The sequence below is a fragment of the Cyprinodon tularosa genome, unplaced genomic scaffold, assembly GCF_016077235.1.
Source record: "Cyprinodon tularosa strain WSP-4 unplaced genomic scaffold, ASM1607723v1 ctg285, whole genome shotgun sequence".
Lineage (NCBI taxonomy): Eukaryota > Metazoa > Chordata > Actinopteri > Cyprinodontiformes > Cyprinodontidae > Cyprinodon > Cyprinodon tularosa.
This window is the reverse complement of record NW_024038991.1, coordinates 239,470-261,900: the sequence shown is the minus strand read 5'-3', so window position 1 is coordinate 261,900 and position 22,431 is coordinate 239,470. Positions and strand designations below refer to the sequence as shown.

The 22,431-nt window shown below is 38.3% G+C and overlaps 1 protein-coding gene across 1 annotated transcript in view; it reads right to left on the bottom strand.

The window, feature by feature from the left end:
• Positions 1 to 11,720: 11,720 nt before the first annotated feature.
• Positions 11,721 to 22,431, bottom strand: part of LOC119787024 (B-cell receptor CD22-like) — an 18,763-nt gene continuing 8,052 nt past the window's right edge. Inside the window, exons 3-10 of the mRNA XM_038290644.1 lie at positions 22,107 to 22,298; positions 21,797 to 22,021; positions 20,587 to 20,847; positions 17,724 to 17,984; positions 16,551 to 16,811; positions 15,294 to 15,375; positions 15,122 to 15,179; positions 11,721 to 11,854 (exon numbers count right to left, since the gene is read on the bottom strand). Coding sequence (XP_038146572.1) covers positions 11,762 to 11,854; positions 15,122 to 15,179; positions 15,294 to 15,375; positions 16,551 to 16,811; positions 17,724 to 17,984; positions 20,587 to 20,847; positions 21,797 to 22,021; positions 22,107 to 22,298 — 1,433 coding nt within the window. The 3' untranslated portion in view covers positions 11,721 to 11,761. The remainder of the gene's footprint in view (positions 11,855 to 15,121; positions 15,180 to 15,293; positions 15,376 to 16,550; positions 16,812 to 17,723; positions 17,985 to 20,586; positions 20,848 to 21,796; positions 22,022 to 22,106; positions 22,299 to 22,431) is intronic.

Below are 22,431 nucleotides of genomic sequence, written 5' to 3'. Positions count from 1 at the left end.
ATTACAAGCCAAAGATATTATCTTACACTATACTAATAATGATAGGAAAACGCAATTCTTGGTTAACTTCATTATTCCATTTGCAAAGTTCCACATATACAAAACCAAATTTTCCAAAGGTCGACCTTTCTTCCCTGTGTTTGAAAATGATTTTAAAAATTACTTCAATTGTATCCAAAGAATCAACAATAAAAAAAAAAATGTATACACACTGTTAACGTTATTCGGGAAGTTTTTTGAGAAATGTAATATATCTTGCTCCCTTTTTTTTGTTGTTGTTGTTGTTTAAATCTCTTCTGTTATTTATTTAAGTTAAAATATGTCATATCTTAATTCTAAAAAGCCTAAGTGACAAATGGCACCTCTATTTTATTATTAGAATAAGTATAAAATGAGCAATGACTACACTATAGATCACTGTAGTGCCTCCAAACTTATAGGATGCATAGATAACTTCATCTAGTTCATACTACAACTCTTACTTCGGGAATATGTGCTAAACTCTATTTTTTTTGCATTTTTCCATTTTTATTATAAGCATATAATAGCCCACATTTTATGGGCTATAGATCATTGTAGCGCCACCAAACTTGTAGCACACATAGATAACCTTATCTAGTTCAGACAACTCTTACTTTGGAAAATGTGCTAAACTATATTTTTTCATTGTTATTATAAGCATATAATAGGCAATAATTACACTATAGATAATTGTAGTGCCAATAAACTTGTAGCACACACAGATAACTTCATCTGGATCATACTACAACTCTTAATTTCAGAATATGTGCTAAAATCTATTATTTTCTCTTATTTTGTGGATTTTTTTCATTGTAATTAGAGTTATGAAGAACAAATTGTGAGGAGGTTGTTTTTTTCCCACAGCAACTTATGCAAAAATAATTTTAGAAAAAGCTTTTGAAAGTAAACTCAGTTTCCTTCCTCTTTTTGCCATCAGCATGCATGACCAGGAACTGTCACTCATTAATACTGATTAAGACAAATCAATAAATAGGTCCTGTTGTTGTTTATAGTCAATTACAAAAAAAAAAGGGTTAATACTTTATTACATCTGAAAAATACATTACTTATTTTAGATGGATTTTGAGTCCAGGAAAATTATTGAGAGCAAAGTGAAAATAGCTAAAATAAAATAGTACAATGAAAATAACACACTGAAAAACTAATAGACAGCAATAAATATTGAAATATTTACACATAATCAGTTAATCAATGTGTGTGCACTCAACCCCACCACCCTCTCTACAAATATTGTCCATGAAACACAAGGTGGTGAATGGAGAGGTGCTGGTTTTCTGGAACCTCTGAAGAAAACCAGTCAGTACAGATGTGCAGACAAATACTATCCAACTCTACATACAGTACATCTTACTTTGGAAAAATTTGCTAAACTGTATTTTTGATGTTTTTTTTCATTGTTATTATAAGTATATAATAATATACCAATATTTACACTACAGATCATTGTAGTGCCACCAAACTTGTAGCCTCATCTAGTTCATACTAAAAATCTTACTTTCAGAATATGTGCTAAACTCTATTTTTTTATTTTATTTTATTTTTTAGATCTTTTCATTGTTAGTATAAGCAAACTAATTGTGCAATATCTGCAACAGGAACCTCAGCACTGAGCACTGTGTGCACTGCACAAAGTATACCTGTCACAAATGCAGGAAGGACTCACCTTGGGTTTGTAAAAACTGCTAAATGGGACAATTGTAGCTTCATATTTAGTGCTTTTCCTCGGGTGAAATAAATGTTACTCCAGTACTAAGATCATACTGTTTGTCATTTTCTAAGCTGAAATGTTGAATGAGATGAAAAGGCGAGAACAGATGAAATACAATTATTCTCTAAGTTGTTCTTTCATTCACATAGTGAGCTTTCTATAAATGAGTCTGTTGATGAATGGACAATATAAATAAGCTCTGCCTTGCCTTGTTGGAAAAGCATGGTTATAACCTGTTCTCAGCTCAGGAACTAGGACCCGTATGATATCTGGTTGTTCAATATGTTTGCCTAAATAAAAGATTTAGATATGACTTATCAAGATATTCCTGCAAAAAGGTATGATGTTGCAGGGGAAGGTAATGAAAAGTGCTTGGAGCATGCTCTTGTTCTGATGCCAGTTTGTTTCAGCCTTTATCCAGCCTTACGTAGAATGCTGGTCATATCACAGGTTATTTGGATTAAAATAGGGACAGTTAGCAAGGTAGAGTGAATACACAAACCTGAAGAGGGGAGGGGGGCTTGAAGGAAAACTGAAATTGGAGTTTAAAATGACATTAACTGTACTTTGCTCTGAAAAACAAATTGTGAGGAAGTTGGGTTTTTTTCCCCACAGCAACTTATGCAAAAAAAAAAAAAAAGGTTTTTGAAAATACTCTCAGTTTCCTTCCTCTTTTTGCCATCAGCATGCACCCAGGCACTGTCACTCATTAATACTGATAATGATAAATCAATAAATGGGTCCTGTTGTTGTGTATAGTCAATGACAAAAAAAAACATTTGATCTATTATTAGATCTTAAAAAGACATTACTTAATTTAGATGGATTTTGAGTCCAGGAAAATTATTAAGAGCAAAGTGAAAATAGCTAATACAAAATAGTACAACAAAAATAACACACTGAAAAACTAATTTACAGCAATAAATATTGAAATATAACACACAACCAGTTAATCAAACCAATTAATCAGAAAACAATCAAAGCGGGGCTGCCGTACACTGGCGCCACCGGGCCCTCTGACCAGCATCAGTAGACAATGCAGGTGAAGTGTCTTGCCCAAGGACACAACGACAATGAAAGTCGGAGCCGGGGCTTATACCGTCAATCCTTTGATTTCAGGGCAAACTCCTACATCCGACGCCACTGTCGCCCTAGGGTCAAAGGTCCACAGCAGCAGAAACTAAGATGCTTTCTTTTAAAAGATGGAAGAGAAGCCAAGATTGTAGTAGCTGTTAACAGCCAGCCCGTTTTATAACTGAATTAATTATTTCTACCTGGACAAGACCTGAAAGGTATAGTGGAGGATGTTCTTTTTCAGGGTGGATCATCAAAATAAGTATTCCTCCTAACTGTCAATCATTCTGGTGAAATGTTTACGTCAGGCCGTCCTACGTGCTCATCTCCATTTTCACTTACTGGTGGTGAGTCTGACATAGTGGAAAAATAGCAAATCTTTTGCAAAGTAAGCTTGTATGAGCGATGCAAACAGCAACTTTTAAGCAGAGCTTGCAAGAGGAGAAATGGGCTTGTGCATGTGCATTTTTTTTTAAATGGAGAAGACAGGTCTTTTCAAAAATTTGCAAAAATCCTATTAAGTTATAGTCTTTGATCAGCTACATTACTAAGGGGGAAAATTGCCTGGATAGATTTAATTTCCAAATAATGTCCGTATCAGTATTCATTCCTCACAATGCAACCACAGACACACTACAGCAACACTTTTGCTCGTCCTCTTCCTTACAGAAAAAGCGAGTGAAATTGTGGTTGCTGCCAATCGAGGTTGCTTTTTTAAATATACAAATGTTCATGACAGTCATATCATACAAATGATGCGTCTCTATTTCATTAGGATATGTGCCGTAAAAAATGGAACAGTTTGCTGGACACGTACCTGAAGGAGAGTATGAAGGAGCTGGAGAGCAGGAGGGGTGGAGTAGCAACAGGTGCCTTTATTTATCAGTATTGTTGTGCCATATGCCATGGTAATGGTTTTTGGACATTGGGAACCAGTGTCCATATTTCATCTTGACATGATGACCAGAGAAGAGAATACAGGTTTGGTGATTAAACAGCTGTAAGACCTCTGCACACCCCCTTCATCAGCCGAGTGCCTCCATATGAACAAGAAGAGGTGTGACTTGCCACCCCCCTCTGTGTTGAGGACAATAAAGACCTCAACACCCAGGATTTCAAGTTCTCTTTTACATGAAGCTGCCGGAGGGTCCACATCGGAGGGGCTCCACATAAAATATAGATCCAGGCAAAAAGCCCAGATCTCCAGAATGACCAAGGATAAGGGGAGGGTTGACCAAACTGCTGCAGAACAGACTTTTTGCAACACATTACTTACAGAGCCAGACTGGATGAAAAGGCCTCCTAAGGATCCCTTGGTGTGAGCCACATGGACAAGAAAGCCTGCCTTGCTGTGAGCCTGCCTGCTAAGCTGCTGCTGGATGAAAACTCAAGCCTTCCAAATTTCATGTGTTTACTGATGGGTAAAGACAAAGCTATGCTACAGCAATATTTTTTGAGCTGTTATTGAAGCACGGACAAGCTTTATTTCACTAAGGGTAAAAACTTTGGTTTTCAAACTCAAAATCCATCATAAACTGTAATATGGTTTTTAACCAACCTTCCCCTTCCTATTTGTACATAGTAGTTTAGTTTATTTGAGTTTCACTAGTTTTAGTTAAGAGTTTTGAACTTGGACTTGGAGCTGAATGATTTTTGTTAATAAACTCTTATATTTTGAACAGAAGTTGTGGTGAATTTATTCCATGTATGTGCAGAAGTAACTGTTTGACCATGATTTAAGCTCAAATCACTCGTTCACACAGCTAGTAGGGCGTGTGTTCATAAATAATATATAACAGCGAAAATAATATCTGATTAAATAGGTTTACAACCCCTACTGGGGAGGGCAATATACATCTTAAAGTATCAGAAAATATTTATTCCTTACTGCCTGGGAATTGAATATAACAGTTATTCACAACATTAATATGGCATCCAACCTGGATGGGAATTGAATATAATATAAGATCACAACAGTATTTTTCGTATCAAATGTGTCTGTACAGGTGTGCTTGAACATTTATGGGAAAAAAAGAATCACCTGCCAGTGAAATAAGGTGACATTGAAAAAAGTGCTAAAAAAAAAATCTTTGAATTGTGGTACAAAAAAATACTTATGATAAAAAGCAAAAAACATGTAATCAAGCATGATGGGGCTCCAAAAGGCAGTTGTTAACTAACAAAGAGAAACCTTTCATTTAGTAGATCATTTTAAATATATCATGGAAGCTATGTGAGCGCCCCATATTAAATACTTTCCAGAAGCACCCATACACTTAAAAAATCAGTTCTCTCTAAACAAGACATCTTTATTACAATTTTTTTATTATTACACAGAATAGCAAAACAATTTTTGCAGATGGTCATAAGATCTGTAACATGTAAGCAGGTCTTCTCCAAAGGTGGAGAGCAAGTGAAGCAGAAGAGGAACAGATTCAAGCAAGGCACCAATATAAAAGAATAAAAGAATGTTGAGACACAAAAAAAATGGCACAACCCTCTCCTTCCTGTTTTATAATTCAAAGTAATATTTCAGTTGCAGAAACACATACCTTCCCGCCATTCTAATGAATTTTTTTGTCTTTCAAAAACTGCCAGTGAAAAACAGTATTATAGTTTGAGGTATAATTACACAACATTCACCTCAGAAAGGCTTCAAAAACTGTAATGCATTAGAAGGGCTGTTTATCATTATAAAATATCAATCAAACACATTTTTTTTAGAATTTCTTTACATTATCATTATCATCATTATGATTTATTGGTTAATGGGGCTTCAAATTTACCGTCATTAATGAATATAGAACAACCTTAAGGTGAGAAGATAAGAAACAAATCTACCTAATAACTGGAGATACAGGAGGGGGCTGCCTACAACATGGGTGAAAGCGTGCATTCCCTTTATCTTCAGCACTCTGATGAGGCTGATCAGTTCCACCTGTGCTGGCTGTGCAGACTCTCCGACAGAGATCCTCTCAGCAAGACATGCCTAACAGCATTTACACATAAATAACTAATTGAATGTAACAGAAAATGTCAGCTTTTTAATGGTTTTAAAATAATCATCAGTGTCAGTGTAAAAACCATTTACACTTTCTTAATGATAGATACGAAGAAAATTATCATTATTCCAAAAGCTCACAAAATTGAGCAGTCAAATCAAATTCTATAACTTAACTACTTAAAGCAGGAATAACCGAGAAAAGGGGTTGCTATTCTCTAATGGCCAGTTGATTTTTCGGCGGTAGTCATGTTTAATAGACTATTTTGGATGCTATTGCATTATTTGTCCAGAAACAAGGAAAACTGAAACATGTAATACTAATAATATGATTGAACTTTATTAATCTCACATTGGAGAAATTTACCTCTGCATTTAATCCAGCCCCTTGGGGAGAAGTGGGCTGCCATTGTGCGGTGCCCGGGGAGCAGTGTGGAGTTAAGGGTCTGGCTCAGGAACCCAGAGTGGCAGTCTGTGGGAGTGGGGCTGTGAACCCAGAACCTCAGGATCCTAAGCTCTATGCCCTAACCACTAGGCCGCCACTCCCCTTCTTGTCCATCTGGGTTATCGTCCATGAAAAAAGACCATGGTGAATAGATGCACCCTTGTTGCCAGGTAACTGCATTCACCTTTCTTTTGTAGACAAAGCGCAGGCTTTGTATGTTGGCTGATTATTTAAGGTCTGTTTGCCTCTTTATTATCCTGTTCTAAGAGACGCATTCAGCCAAAGAGGTATACAAAGTTACATCATCATACATCGATTTTAGTTTTAGTCTGGTTTCATTCTTGCAAAATTTTATATTTAAAGCACCACAACAGTAAATTTTACTGATCGCCCGATTTCAATGAATTTATTCTGTTTTTATTTTCATTTACATAAAGCAACTTGTTGTTGCAGCAACACAATGTCTAATGTGATAGCATTTCAGTTTCCTCTTTATGGACTCTTTTGCTTCCCATTGTTACTTATGACCATTATTAGGATACCTGCTCAAAGGTAGTTCTTAAAGCTATTCAAAGCTATTAAAAACTGTATCAAATGCATTGAGCATGGCGTAAAGTTTTGGCCAGCTGTGTCGAATTGATTACTTGGTTCATGAATGCACATTATACTCTTAACAAGAATCTGTTCGTGTTAAGAGTAAATCTACATAGTGACAATAAGATCAAACCGAAGCTTTTTTTTTAATAAAGGATGTCAGTTTAAAGTCATATAAACTTTAAATCTTCAGGAGGCAACATTGAACTCAATTACAGAAATCCGCACACTTTCACAGATTAAAGGTGCCTGGGGAGGGCGGAGCTAGAAGTTAATCTTAGCTAGAAATATAAGTTAATCAGAGAAATGGATTACTACAGAAAGGGGACTTTGCTGTTAACCTAGCAGGCTAGATTGATCATTTTTAACACTCTGGTTTAGTTCTGCACAATATGAATCTGGGCCTGATCCAATCAAATCTGTTCTGAGAAAGGAGGACCAGGTTAACGCTGGGAACAATGTTACTATGGCAGGGGTCGTCAACCCAAACTGCTCAAAGAGCCATATTGACCCAAAAAAAAAACCAAATATCAATCTGTCTGAAGCGTATGGCAACACGGGCTCTAAGTGTATTATCCCACTATAGAAAACGACTTTGTGGGCTTTATATAACAATCATTCATGATTAAATGTTTATCCTGGATCAAAAGGCACATAGCAGCATGAGGTGAGGGAGTGAACGCTCTCAACGTGTGCTGCTTCACCCCCCTACACTGCACTATTTAAGTTTTGTTGCATTGATGAAATTATAGAAACGGCATAAAGGAATCTTTCTATGGTGAAAGTGTTTCTGTTGGGAGGATTTGATTCGGTCATGAGGAACCAAGCAGGAACTAACATCCATCAGAGCAGTGCTCTCTAACCCTGAAATCCCACATTCTCCGTCACCATTGTTTCTTGGTGTAAATTTTATTTTAAGAAAAAATGGAAGAAAGTTCACATACCTGCATCAGAGCGCTACCTTTTTGATCTGTGGACGGTTTTCCATCCTTGCAACAAAACTATCAACAGTATTGGAGTTTGGAGATCCAATCCACTTCTTAAATCTATCTTTGCACTCCTCTAATTTATCCAGAAGTTCTGCAATTGAACTTTTTCTCTCACTCCCGACTTTGTGGTCGGCTGCATGTTTAGCTTGCCTTCCCTGGAAATGCCTTTCCACATTTTTTGACAACCTCTCATTACAAAGCATAAAATACAGGTAATCCTTCAGCATTGGTAATGAAAGCAAATTATTTGGTCCATTCTTTGAATCCTCTTTTCTCATCAGCTATCTTCCTTTTTTCCCTTGGGATCCATGGTCCGAGACACACCTGCAGCTTTGTTTGCCTGGCACCGCGCCACACTGTTTACAAGTTATAACCTTTGATCTCTATGACTATGATGCAAATTATTGTTTAAATTTATTTATCATACAAATGTTTACAGCATTGGAAAACATAATTAATTTTTGTTTAACCTCCTGCACACCATATATATAAAAAAAAAGCTTAGAAAACTTAGTTTTCAGTAAACCTGCATTTTGAAATAGACCCCTAGTGTCCACGTACCAAAATTTGGTTGTTTCAAGGTAGCAAGTGAAATCGCTCCAGACCCAATGAGAAACCACAATTTATACTTTACTGTTCATGCTGTTCCCCTTTAAAGATGATTCTGACAAGTGTGATTGCAACCGCTACAGTACGTGTACGTTGTATTGTACCATCATGTTTATGTTGGTTTGACTGTGGGCTCAGCAGCTGTTGCTCTCTTCACAGCTACATGTTCTGCTTTGGGCCATAATACTGCAACGTGATTGGCTGGCTCTTTTTGTGTTGGACTAAACAATTTAAGCTGGAGAGATACTAGATGGATTGCTGTGTGCTTGTAAACTTGAAAATACAGCAATAATTCAGCTTGCATGCGCAGTTACTGTATTATACTGGTAGGAAGGTTAATATCACTGTTTTAAGTCCGGTCAGAATTCTAAAAAGGAAGAGCAGTGTATATTTTAGTAGTGTTTTACAAAACTTGAGTTTACAGTTTATTTTTCTCTTCAAATCCACTGTGTGGAACTGAACAACAATATGATATCAGTGTCAAATAAACAGAAAACTATTAGCACAATTACACTCTTAATGACTCCATTATTGATATTTTAAATGCAACACAGGTAGACACTTTTAAATAAAGTACACTCTTTGTTTTCAGCATTACGTTCTTGTATTTCATGCACATACTTCAAAATGAGGGGACAAACAAACGGTAAATGGCAACTACCCAAACTTAAGACTACTTCTTCTTGTCCGTCTCTTCTCTCCCTCCCACTGGATGCTCTATGGGGTTCTAGGTTCTGAGTCTTAAAGCCAGAACCTAGAAAAATTAAAGTTTGTCAGAAAAGGTGATATGGGGGAAGAAACATAAGATTGTCCTATATGATTGAAAACACAGCTGGAGAAATGACAATAAGAGGAAGAAACAAGAAGACTAAAGATTATAGAATATTTAGGCTTAAATCTGAATTTTTTTTTTAAATAAAAGCTATAATTTAGGGATTTGGTTTGCAGGCCTCTATTTCAGATAGGTTTGACACATGTGTTACACAACATGTTAGATACAATGGTTAAAAGCCTGGACTTATATCAAGTCAAGTTATCAAGTCTGAGGACTCCTAAATGCATCAAGCTTCAAACTTCAAACAGTAATCCCCTCATTCGTAAACACATTCACATATGCCAAGTTGTGCTTTAGAATTTGTTTTATTTTTAATAATTGCAAATTACACACACAAATCATATCTCCTTTGTGTTTATGGACTTCAATGTATTCAATTTTATTTTTTAAAAGCTCCAATTGCGAATTCTGGTTTAGAAAATTTATTCTCATAATCTACTAACCATTTGAGGTTAATTCATGGGTTCGGTTCTGTAGCCTGGCTGCCATTCCGAACTTAGTCCCGCCCACAAGGTTTGAGGTCGGGAAGTTCAGTCTGGCATTGCTCCATAGTAGTGCGAGTATGATCGCCCACCCTCTGGCGATCCAATCAAATTGTCAGGGCGGGCTTTATACGATGATGGACAGATGATCAACAGTAACGTAATCAACCACGTGACCAATGCGCGCTTGGGTGACAACAACAATGGCTGCCACTGGAGAGTTGAGGTGAGTAGATTCTGCTATTAGGTCTGTTCTAGAAGATATCGACAGCAAATTAATTTTAAAAGAGGAACAGAGAAACGTGATCAAGGCTCATCTTCTTATTCTAGGCGTGCAACTGCACGCTTTGATTTTTGTTGACAACAACTATGTGTCGCTTAACATACGTCACGCACTCCGTTGCTCTTATTGGTTGTAGGTCTATCCAATTGAGTGCAGAGGCATTTTTTTTCCTGGTTCGTTCAAAAGACACCCCATAATCACAGCTCAATGGAGCAGTATCAGACTCATATTCTGACTAGAATTGAGTAGGACTACGTCAGGCTATCGGTTCTGTGCTCTCCAACCCAATAATAAAGGTATAGATCTGGCACTACGTGTAACACAGGGTAGTACAGATCAACATGTTGGACAGTTTGTTAAAGTACCTTCTTTTGAACCACTGAATATTCATAAATGTTGTCCCACCCTGTGAGAGTCACAGTGATACATTGATTTCTTTAAACAAAGTTCTCATAATTTCTTAATTTTAATAACTGTTGCTAGATAGGCTAGATAGGGTTGCTATATATGATACATTTTTAAGAAATTATGTGGAAAATGAAAAATAACCAAGCCTTTAAAATAATACTGAAATGAATGTGTTAAGTCAAACAAGTTTTATCCAAAGCTGTGGATCCAAAGACATATTTTTTGGAAACTTTGCTAACTCATTGAAAAACCTGTTCAAGTTCTCATGGCAAACCAGTAGAATAAGGGAGAGCAAGAAAAGAGATCACAAAAATTAAAGCATTAAATTATGTAGCACAAAATATTTAAAAAGAACCAGACAAAATTATTGTCAGATGGAGGAAGATGGAGAGTGCTAGCATTGAAGTCTGTCCCAGAAACCTTTTTTAGTTTATTGAATATGGCCTTTGGCAAAATGTAGAACCTCATGAGATATAAAAAGTGCCCTTTAACTCAAGTTCAAAAAGACAAACTGATGAGTTTGAAGCACAAAAACTGTTTGTGGATTAACTGTCAAATGTGTAAAAACAGATTAACTAATCAGTTTGGAGGTCAACAGATAATTTGCCATCTCTTCTTGCTTAATTCCTGAATGCAATAAAGTAGCTCAAGTTGGATTCTTAAAATTTCAGTTCAATTCAGTTTATTTATATAGCACCAATTCACAACACATACCATCCCACCACTCTTTGCAATTCACCAGATAATACGATCAAATAGTTTCAAAGTAATCTATCTAAGGAAAACCAGTTGATTGCATCGACTCATTGACTTGAAAGCAATCCCTCCCACTAAGCATGCTTGTAGCGACAGTGGGGAGGAAAAACTTCCTTTTAAAAGGAAGAAACCTCCAGCAGAACCAGACTCATTGTGAGCGGCCATCTGCCGAGGCTGACTGGGGTTCAAGGAGACAGAAGCAGACATACATTAAGAAGCAGAGATACAGAAGGCAACTGTAACCCAGCTCCACAGGCGGCCCTGTCCAAACACACAGCCAGGCAGAGAAAGTTATAGATCCTTTCCTTCTTTGACACTGCTGTTTCTTTTACTTCTAATCTGCAAACCTTTAGAGCTGCAGTCACCATGATAGATCTAAATATGTGAAAAAATGATTAAAAAGTAAATAAATCAAATTTCCGACATCACTTTTATAAATTCATTTTGAACTTGATAACTTTAAAAGGCATCTTATAGTTAATTTGTATTTGCAGTTTTTTTTTTTTTTTACAATATTCTGTAGCATGTCCTAAATTCACATTGCGTTGTTTTCCTTCTCTCTCTCCTTCTGGAATCCAATGAAGGCTCTTAAAGTAGAGATGTTCTCATACTCAGGATCCAGGTTGAGCTAATATAGGAGACAAAATAGAGTGATTAAAAAATGTTTTTATAAATATATATATATATATATACATATATTTATCAAATGTTATTTTTAGAACTGTTTGAAAATGACCCTCTGTCGTGATTCTGGCCTGTTTGTGAAACAGTGCCTGTCTGTCCCTGCTTACATCTGTGATGTAGACATTATTGATTGTTTTCATCTGCATTTCCTCTGCCTAAACCCTAATCACCCCTTATTCACCCCATCTGTTTTCCTATTTATATACACACTGTTCTCTGACTAGAAAAATGCTTGCCTGATCTCCATCGCGTTGCAGCGTCCCTGGATTTCCCTGTAGTGCCTTGTCCATGTCAGATGTTCTCATGGTTTCTGATCTCTAGATGTTGACCTTGTGTCTACCTCCTTTCTATTCCCAGGATCTGTCAGCCTGAATCTACCTCCCTTCTTATAACCTCTTTTTGTGTCCTTACAACCGATTCAAGCCTGATCCTGTTATCTGTTTCTGCTTCTATGACTTTAAACAAGTTTCTTATCAGATTCCAGAGTTCCAAACCTTAAAGCTTTTCCTCTGATTTTTCAGATGTGGATATTTTGGGTAATACCCTATTGTCAGACCAATAATTCTCTTTCACCACCCTTCAGGTATCCCCACTCTCCAACAGATTCTGAGGAGGGTGGCTTTATTTATAGCACCATTAAGTTTTAATCCTATCGGCCAAAGTAGAAGGTACTGGACTTTGTTTTGGAAAATATATTTTAACTCAACATGCTTAGAAGGGTAAAGCTTTGAGATTGTAGTAAGAACTGTAGACTTCATTTGAACCTACCAGGAAATTCCTTCAGGATAACTGCCATCAAGACAAGACCATGCTACAATTCTACAGACAGGGAGGCATTCCATTGGATTCAGACCAATTATGGCCAATTTTTTTGATGGAGGAAATGGAGAGGAGATAGTGAACTTCCAGGGTAACTTGTGTAAATATTTGTATGACACCTGTGTCAAAACCCAATCCCACACGATCCCTTTACTGAACACATTAACTAACTGAACATCCAGCTCCAATAGAAGGATGCCACAGAAGACAAGCTGCCATTATTCGACAGCCTAGTTTTCACAAAAGTGAGCTTAATGACTCTATTGGTGTGATTCTTTTTTATTGCTGTTTCTTCACACACCTTTCAGAACTTGAGAAGCCCTTAGGATGAAAGATGAAGCAGTTTCAAGCAAGAGAAGAAATCTAGCTGCCTTCGACTTACGCACTTACTGTATGACTGACACTCTACACCAGACATGGGCAAACTACGGCCCCCGGGCCGTGTAAGGCCCGTTAGGCTTTTTAATCCGGCCCACCGAACTTGTCCAAATATTTTCACGACTATAAGGCGCACATAAACGTCTTTTTTTCCCCTTAAAATGTGCGGTGCACCCTTTGGTGCGGTGTGCCCTATGTGTGTTGTAACTGCGACTTTTGAGACCACCTCATTGAGGAGATGATGAAAGAGTGGCTGAGGAAGGTGAATGTAAAGAGACCAGGTGGTTTTTTTCCACTCATCACCATTGCTGTTATTCTGTGACTCCATGTGTGCCCATCTCACAGCTGATGTGAAAAACATGGTGAATCAAATGAATGCTGTGCTCGCTGTTATTCAACCACTCGAAATCGGTGTGAACCGGACGCAGCAGGCGCAGCAGAAGCAGCGAGTTTACATGCAAAGTCAATGGTTGACGCGCGTATAGGCGCAGCAAAAGGTCCCGCAGCGCGTTTTGAGCAGCAGGCGCAGCACGTCGGGAGCGTTTAAGCATCTGACGCGCTGCTGCTGTTCGAGATGGAAAAATTGAACTTTTGCTGCTGGAAGCGCCGCATCAGCCAATCAGAGAAGCTGATCTGGGAGCTGACAGCGAGACAGACACATCGCTCTGATGACATATGATATTAAGGCAAATGAAAAGGGCTGGATAGATGAGGAGATGATGAAAGAGTGGCTGAGGCAGGTGTATGTGAGGAGACCAGGTGGTTTTTTCCACTCATCACCATCGCTGTTAATCTGTGACTCCATGCGTGCCCATCTCACAGCCGATGTGAAAAACATGGTGAAACAAATGAACGCTGTGCTCGCTGTTATCCCGGGAGGTCTGACAAAGGAACTTCAACCGCTCGACATCGTGTGAACCGGCCGTTCAAAGTAAGGCTGTGAGCGGCGTGGGAGCGATGGATGACAGACGGAGACCACAGTTTAACAAAAAGTGGAAGGCAGCGCCGGGCAAGTTACGCCACCGTTTGCGGATGGGTTGTAGATGCTTGGACTAATGTGTCTGCTGGCTCTGTTGTTCGAGCTTTCGCAAAAGCCGGCATTATTTCTGAGGAGCCGCCCGGCACGGAAAGTGACTCTGGCAGCGAAGAACGGGAAACTGGCATGTCTGATTTAGCGCAGCTGTTTAATTCAGAAACAGAGGATGATGACTTTGATGGGTTTGATTAATACTTTGCAATAAATACTTGAATAAGGCACAATCATACTCAGTTTTGCTCCCGCTCTATTTTTCTACCTGAAAACTTAATTCAACAGCAGCCTCTGGGCCGGGTCGCCTCCGGTTTCACCGCGGCGGCTGGCAGGTGTTTTTTCATCTAAATAATCTAAATCTTGCAGCTATATTTGCTGTGATCAGTGGGAATAAGGTAGTTTTAATATGTTTTTAAGTGAGAAAGTCCACCTGAAAACTTAATAATTGCAGTCAGTTCATCCAGATTATCATCCTGCCTATACTATTTCTGTTGAAGGGTGCAGAATTGCTACAACGAAACTAACTCCAGACTTTGATGCACTGGCAAAAAAAGGAGAACAACAACACTGTTCCCACTGAAATGTGAGTTTTTCTACTGTGTTATGAAAAAAATAGCAACTTGCGCATTTACACACAGCAGCGGTACAGTAGCTTAATTAACATGCCGCACATCGCTCTCATTTTAAAGACCCCTTTCTTTCGTTGGGTAATAATATGTTCTGAATGTTGAAAGTGATTCCATTGATTTTTTTTTTCCACTAAATGTTGATTTCTTTAAATTTGCACCTTCAATTGTCTGTTTTTTTTAATACATTTCAATCCCCAGGTTTAATAAATTACATTGCTTGTCCAAATGCTCCTGGGCCGGCCCTTCTGTCAAATTTTAGAACCCATTCTGGCCCGCAAGTCAAAAAGTTTGCCCACCCCTGCTCTACACCAATAGTCATGAATTGTGTTTGCTTGTGATCAACTGGATATCTTACCTCGAGATGCTCTTCATATTCCTTTGACTCAGTTTTTTGGCTACTTCCTTTCTTTTTCCTGAATTCAGCATGTTAAGTATTTCAATACATAAACAGAAGTAAAGAAAAAAATCAGGATGTTTTATAAAAAGTGTGATGGGGGAACTATCTGTTGTTTTCTTTCTGATCTTACCTCATCAAAAGAGAAAGAAGTATCAGCAGCAACAGTATAGCCACAGCCAGCTTCGTGATATTCATTATTTTGAAGTGCATCGCTACAAGAAACATATTAAAATTTTAATAGAAAATGAACATTCAAACCTTTACTATACAAGTTATTAAATACTTCATATGTAGCTGGTTTGTTTGTTTTTAGTGTTTTTTTTTTACTAAACTTGAATAAAAAATGCTGAGCTTATGAAATAAAGGTTTTAGTTAAGTGTCTTGCAAACTCTACAGCTTACATTCCACAAAATTAATTGTCATCCTTGTGAATTGTACCTTATTACATTGTTAGTTTTTTTGTTCACATGAATTTTAACATCAGTATTAAAGGGGGAATCGACAAGCTATGGCTAGATATGGCGTCTTACAATCTATAAGGAACCTCGTGGACTAAAATGCTGAGATATCTAGCATACTGTGACTTTGCTCCTGGTTAGACCACTTTCTAACAATGGTAGTTTTCACATTAGCAATGTCCTCAGTGAGTACTTCCCTCTGCTGCTCCTTACACAAAGGAGCAACTCCATCTTCCCTGAGGCTCAGCCTGAAATTACTTATGAACTTTACAGATAAGACCAGTCTATGAATTATTTTCAAACTCAGATATTGTCCCAATGTTTAAACAAATATGGTGTTTTAAATAATTTTTGCTTTTTGTAAAATATTCAAGATGGAGTCTGACCAGGGAACAATATGTATGACATGAACTTGACATATAAAGAAATTTAGTCCAGTTTGGCTATAAAAATAAAAGAAAACCTATATTAACTTAGCACGGAAGACTAAGCTGTGAAATAGATCACAGAAACTATGATAAAGGTCATAATCTACATTTTCTGCACTGTGTGCATATTTTGTCTCATTTCGTCCCTCTGTGGTTTACCAATGGACAGGAATCATAAATCATGGTTAATCCAACAACATACACCATAAATATTACCTTTCACATGAACAATTCATATTTTTATTATTTATTGTGTGATATGACAGATACTTTAAATAACTTTAATTGGACTGTCATTATAAATTAGTCATTTCTTCTAAGACTCAATAACAGATTTGTAGTTTTATCCTATGTCTACTAAATCAAAGTAAAGCTGATAGGAGTATTAGCATCTTAAGATAAGTCACAAACTACTCATTATGTTCACATAAAATCCGACTCCCAAAAAATATAACTTACGCTTAAATTGCATGCCTGCACCGGGTGCTTTATCCAACTTACTTGCAAAAACAGTAACATGTATAGCAGATTTGTGACTTCCTCTTCTGTTGATGGCTTCACAGTAATAAAGCCCACTGTGTTGTTGGCCTATATTTGCAATCGTCAAGTTCTGACTTGAATACTGTGGCCATTTTTCATTTTTGTTAAACCAACTATAATTAGCTGCAGGGTTGGCGTCACTGCTGCATGTCAGTGTTAATGACATGCCCTCCTTGATTTCACCAGAAGGAATCATAGACACCACCGGAAGCCTGGGAGCATCTGAATAAATAAAGATATAAGGATTAGATTGAGGAGGTTCATTTGAAATTACATCACTGATTCTTTACAATGTTTCCTTTTTGGATGCTGTAATTTTGGAGCCATGGTACTAAAAGCCTGCCTTTGATGAGTAGTAATCTTTGACATCAGCTATTCAACACGTGTACATTTCTTGACTGATAATGTTTATAAGCTGAACTGTGATGTAAATCTAAACGAAGAAAAAAATCCAAAATAACAAGGATATGTCATCCAAGCCCGTAGAATGTTTTTGCATCTATAAAATAATAAAAGTGTATTTCAATTCAGTTCAGTTCATTTGTAAAGCGCCAACACATCATTTCAAAACCATTTAGAGAGAAAATGAAATCAGATTGTTTCAAGAAAAAACAGCTGATTGCATCGACTCATTGACTCTTCAACAATCCATCTCACTGAGCATGCATGCAGAGACAGTGGAGAGGAAAAACCTCCTTTTAAAAGAAGAAACCTCCAGCAGAACCAGGCGTCCTTCTGCCAGGGCCCTCTCTGGGGTTAAGGGAAACAAACATAAAAGCATGGATCTATAAAGGTGCATTCACATCGAACTTTTCCACTTGCACTGCGGAGAGTTCACCTCTTTCAGTGCGTTTCAGTTGCACAGTGTTTACCGCAAACCGAGTCATAAAATAGGAGGAGGTGCGTGAACTGAGAGAAGCTGACTTCCTGCCCACATGGGGAAAAACTCAGAAAATAGACCAAATGGTTATTGCAGGCTTGTGCATCATTTGTTTAAAAATAAATCGTTCGACCTTTTGTTTCAGACATATTACACATCCTTTTCTAGGTCATCCAGAGGTCAGCCATCCCTTCATTAAGCTCTCATTTGAACCAAGGTACAAAAAATAAGGGGTTTGTTTAAATAATACTTACATTCTACATCAACTATGATATTCTTAGATGTCATCATGAGGAACTTATTTTGAGCTGTGCAGAAATATTTTCCAGAGTCAGAAGACTGAATAGATTTTAAAACAAGCTTTGACTCTTTGCTGCGTGGATCAGGTTCATCCTCCTTGTACCATGTGTATTTAGCTGGTGGATTAGCATCACTGCTACAAACCAAAGTCACAGAGCTTCCCTCCACCACATCCCCTGATGAATGAAGTGAAACAATGGGGGGCCTTGGTGCATCTAAAAAAGAAAATAAAAGCACTTTAGTAACTGGATAGTCTCTGTCAAATTAATTATTTTCTTAGTTATGAACTAGAGCATAGGTCTTTCAGAAAAGATTCTGGAGTGTAAATTGAATAATTTAGACTCTAGAATCGCCCTAAAATCATGCCCATTGATGAGAAAATGGACTGAATAAGTGGGAATGCATATGCATTGAATATGATTGAAAAGGGACATATATTCAGAATACATTCAGAATATATACATATTCTGAATGTTTTTATATTTCATACACATGGATGACTTAAAATTTATAGTTTTTTTGTGGACAGAGAAATTCAAATTAATAGGATTTTACTTGTCAGTCGATGTGCTACAGTCAGTGTGCGATGAATAAATGATCTTCTCAGTGAATGCCAATTCCCGATTTTGTGATCAACACCATTCCAGATTATTCTTGACACTTTATTTGTTAAACTTGGAACCTGGAACCTGCTGAAGATCCCCCCCCCCCCCTCCTTATTTTCACATTTATTGTCCCAGACTGAAATTCATACCACAATCACAGAGAGCATATAAGATTATGTGGAGAAAATTGCATAATTGTAAACACATTATTTCTCAAACTAAGCAGGGGGGGGAGATCTCGGCAACTTAGAACCAGGAACCTGCCGAAGATTCCCTCCCCTCCTTATTTTCGCATTCCCTCAAATCGCGTCTCTTTGCTGCTTGTGGGGATGTTCATTTAAGAAGGGGGATGATTTTTAAGATTTAAGAAGGGGGATACCATCCCCCCTCAAATCGATTACTGCTTATAACTATTGGGACACACTACTCTTACACATGATCGTGTGAAAGAACGTGTAGTTGATGATGTTGGATAAGGGGTCCAAATCTGAAGGAGTTATTTTACTGACTTAAAAAAAATTCAGTGGTAAAAAACTAAGCCAAAATACTATACACGAAATACAGAGAATGAACAAACCAAGGGATAGGCAAACAAACAAAGGGACCATCTGTCAGGACTCCTGTCTGTGTGTTTGTGTCCTGTGTTTGTCTCCCTTCCTCCACCATGAGGCGCCTGGTTCTGGTCCGCCTCCTCACACACCTGCTGGTGATTTCCTCGTTAACGGAGTGTTCTTAAGCTGCTGACTGCCACTACCTCGACGCCAGAGTGTTTGCCAGTTGTGGGTACTCTAGCCAAGCTGAGTACCCACAACTGAGTTTTGCTGAGTCAAACTGAGTTCTTGTCAACCTGAGTTTTAACATTGTTTTTGTCTTTGCCTCTCAGCAGGAAGTCATCCTGCAAACTAGAATTTTCAGACCTTCTGTAGGGAGCTGGAGAGGTTCCACCTTTCTCCAGCAGAGTCCGCCGTGGATCCTCTGAGGGAACCTCCTGCACAGCTGCAGCTCATCAAGATCATCAGAGGATCCACTACTTAAGCTGTCTTCAGACCTTGCCTCAACGCCGCAGTGTTGTTCCAGTTGGTCAGCGCTTAAGCCTAGATCCTCAGTGAAACTCTATGACTTTGAATCCAGCCTGGATTCTAACCATTGTCTCTGTCTTCCAGGAAAACAGTATCTCCTCTGTGAAGCTCAGGAAGAGCTAACCTGCCGAGCCTACCCCCGAGCCAAACCTGAAGAATCTAAGAGAACCTCCAAGCAGCTCAGGGCTAGAGCTGGAAAACCCAAAGCCAAGGTCTGTGCATTTCTAGAAGTGAGACGCTGAAGCAGCTAGCGGACTCTGCTGATGAACCCCTCTCCAGATCCTACAGAGACTCTCCCAAAGCTAAACCTCAAGAACCCTCAAGGTACAATCAGTAAGCTTCTGGAAATCAAACCTCTGTTGGCAACGCTAACTGAACTGTCTCTCACGCAGACTCCGGTGAACCAGTATCCAGGCCCCGAACCTGAACCAGTACATTCTGTGTGCTTGTGCAAATAAACTTGTTAAACTTTCATCCCTGTGTCCGTCAGTGGTGTTCTGCATTCTTGGGTCGCCTTTAGTGAACCCATCATGACACCTTCTCTCCCTAGAAGGATCAACAGAGCTTCAAGCTGAGCTGGGGTTACAAACAGGAGGTTTGGACCCACTTTCCCAAAGAGATCGTTTGAGCTTCACAGAGAAAGGGATTCATCTCCACTACGACCCGTTCAAGTACCGCAGGAAATCTGAGTGGCAGTCAGCTTCTCTGTTCACCTACAAACAACTGCATTCTGGGTAAACCCTGTTCCGCCCTCCACAGAATCAGACAAACACTGGAACAACAGCATACAGACTGGAGTCAAAGATTCATCAACTTCTCTGGAAACGTGAGTCAGCAACCATATCCTCTTCTCCAAGTTCACGAATCAAATTTCCCACTGAGCCTGAACTAATCGCTTAAACCTTTTCTCCTGGTCTCCCTGTTTGGTCTTCAGCATTTGGGTCTGAACCTAGTAAAATCATGACACCATCAAAGTAAATGATACACCCATTGCTACAACTGCTGCCTCCTTAACCTTTACCAGCATGTACCTACTCCAATATAAGGACTCAAATATACTTGGTCAGCCCCCCTCCCAGCTCAAAAGTAAGTATCAAAATTCATACAGAAAAGAAAAGAAACTGCATACTTACATTTTACATCGATAAAGATGACTTCAGATGTCATGATTTTCAAAATATACGCAGCTGTACAGTAATACTCCCCTGAGTCAGAAGATTGACTAGACCTGAAGACAAGTTGTGAGTTTTTGCTAAGAGGACCAGTAGAATCCTTCTTGTACCAGGTGTAAGTAGCGGCTGGATTAGCATCGCTGGTACAGGTTAGAATTATAAAGCTGCCCTCCAGTATTTCACCTGCAGTATTCAATGACACAGAGGGCAGCTTTGGCACATCTGGAACAGACAAGAAGCAGTTTATAAATTGGTATAGAATTCTTTTCATTTAGCTTGAAAGGATGTTTTTGGTTGATTAATTGATTGATTGATCTGTCAAACCTGAAAGTCATGAAGCAGGGCTTATATTTTACACAACTATAACAAAGGTAATTTTGAAAACACTTCATTTTAATTAAGAAAAATAATATCTGAACCAGCCTGACCATGTGTGAAAGAGAACAGATCATCATTTGAGCATTTGATTTCAGTTTTTCATTTAGTAACATATGTGTTAATGTTTTTTATATGAATTTCTCCTTGAATTATCTTATCTTGTTTCCACATAAGCCTTTTTTCTCTTCTTTTATTTATTTGTATGTTACAGCTGTCAATAAGTATTTGAACACCTGAGAAAATCAATGTTAATATTTGGTACAGTAGCCTTTGTTTGCAATTACAGTGGTCAAATGTTCCTGTAGTTTTTCACCAGGTCTAAACACACTGCAGGAGGGATTTTGGCCCATTTGGCCCTAGGCTGATGAAGGTTCTCAGTCATCCAGGTCAAAGTCATTCCGTAAAATTTCAAAAAATATCCACTGGACTTGGTTTTCAAGATTTGAAGACGTTTCGCCACCTCTCCAGGAAGCTTTCTCAATTCAAATGTCTGGATCCGCAGTGAGTTTGAGTCTTATATAGACAACGCCTTGTATCGCTTGGAACCATCGGTTACCATTGCATGTTTCCAAGCGATACAAGGCGTTGTCTATATAAGACTCAAACTCACTGCGGATCCAGACATTTGAATTGAGAAAGCTTCCTGGAGAGGTGGCGAAACGTCTTCAAATCTTGAAAACCAAGTCCAGTGGATATTTTTTGAATTTTTACGGAATTTGGCCCTAGGTTTTTGGCCATTAGATTAGCTAAATGGATGATGTGTATGGTACAAAATTATTTTAAGGCAACTGACACACTGATGGAGAGGGGAACTTCTCATATCCTTTTGCAGCACATGAAATGTGCTCTTTATCACGAAATTCATACGAAAAAAATGAGGAGCTCTCTGCCAAAATTTCCTGTCCGTTCTTGATCCAGATGTAGGGATGTTGATCCGGCAGACAACTGCTTTTGCATTTCATCTCTGTCCAATTATGATTATTTCTGCGCTCTGATTTGGTCACATTTAACTTGAGGCCTGAATGCAAGACAACATAACAGAAATTAAATTAATGGAATCATTTATCAAGTTAAATTATCAAATCAAAAATGAAGAATATTACCAGAGACAGACAGCTTAACACCTGGAACGCCTGTATATATTCCATGTTTGTGATTTGTTTTAAACCTTATCTTGTAGAAAGCAGAGTCAGCCTCTCCAATATTCCTGATTCTCACAGTGCAGCCAGTTCCATACTCTACACGACCTGCATAGTCTGGGTCATTTTTCAGATCTATGGGAGCAGTGGATGTTCCTTTAGTGAACCACTTTACACTTTCAACCACTGTAACTATGTTATCTATTTTGGATGGATATGTAAAGTTGCATTGTAAATCCACTGTTGAGCCTTTTATGGCACAGATCTGTGAGGGAGAGTAAGTCACGCA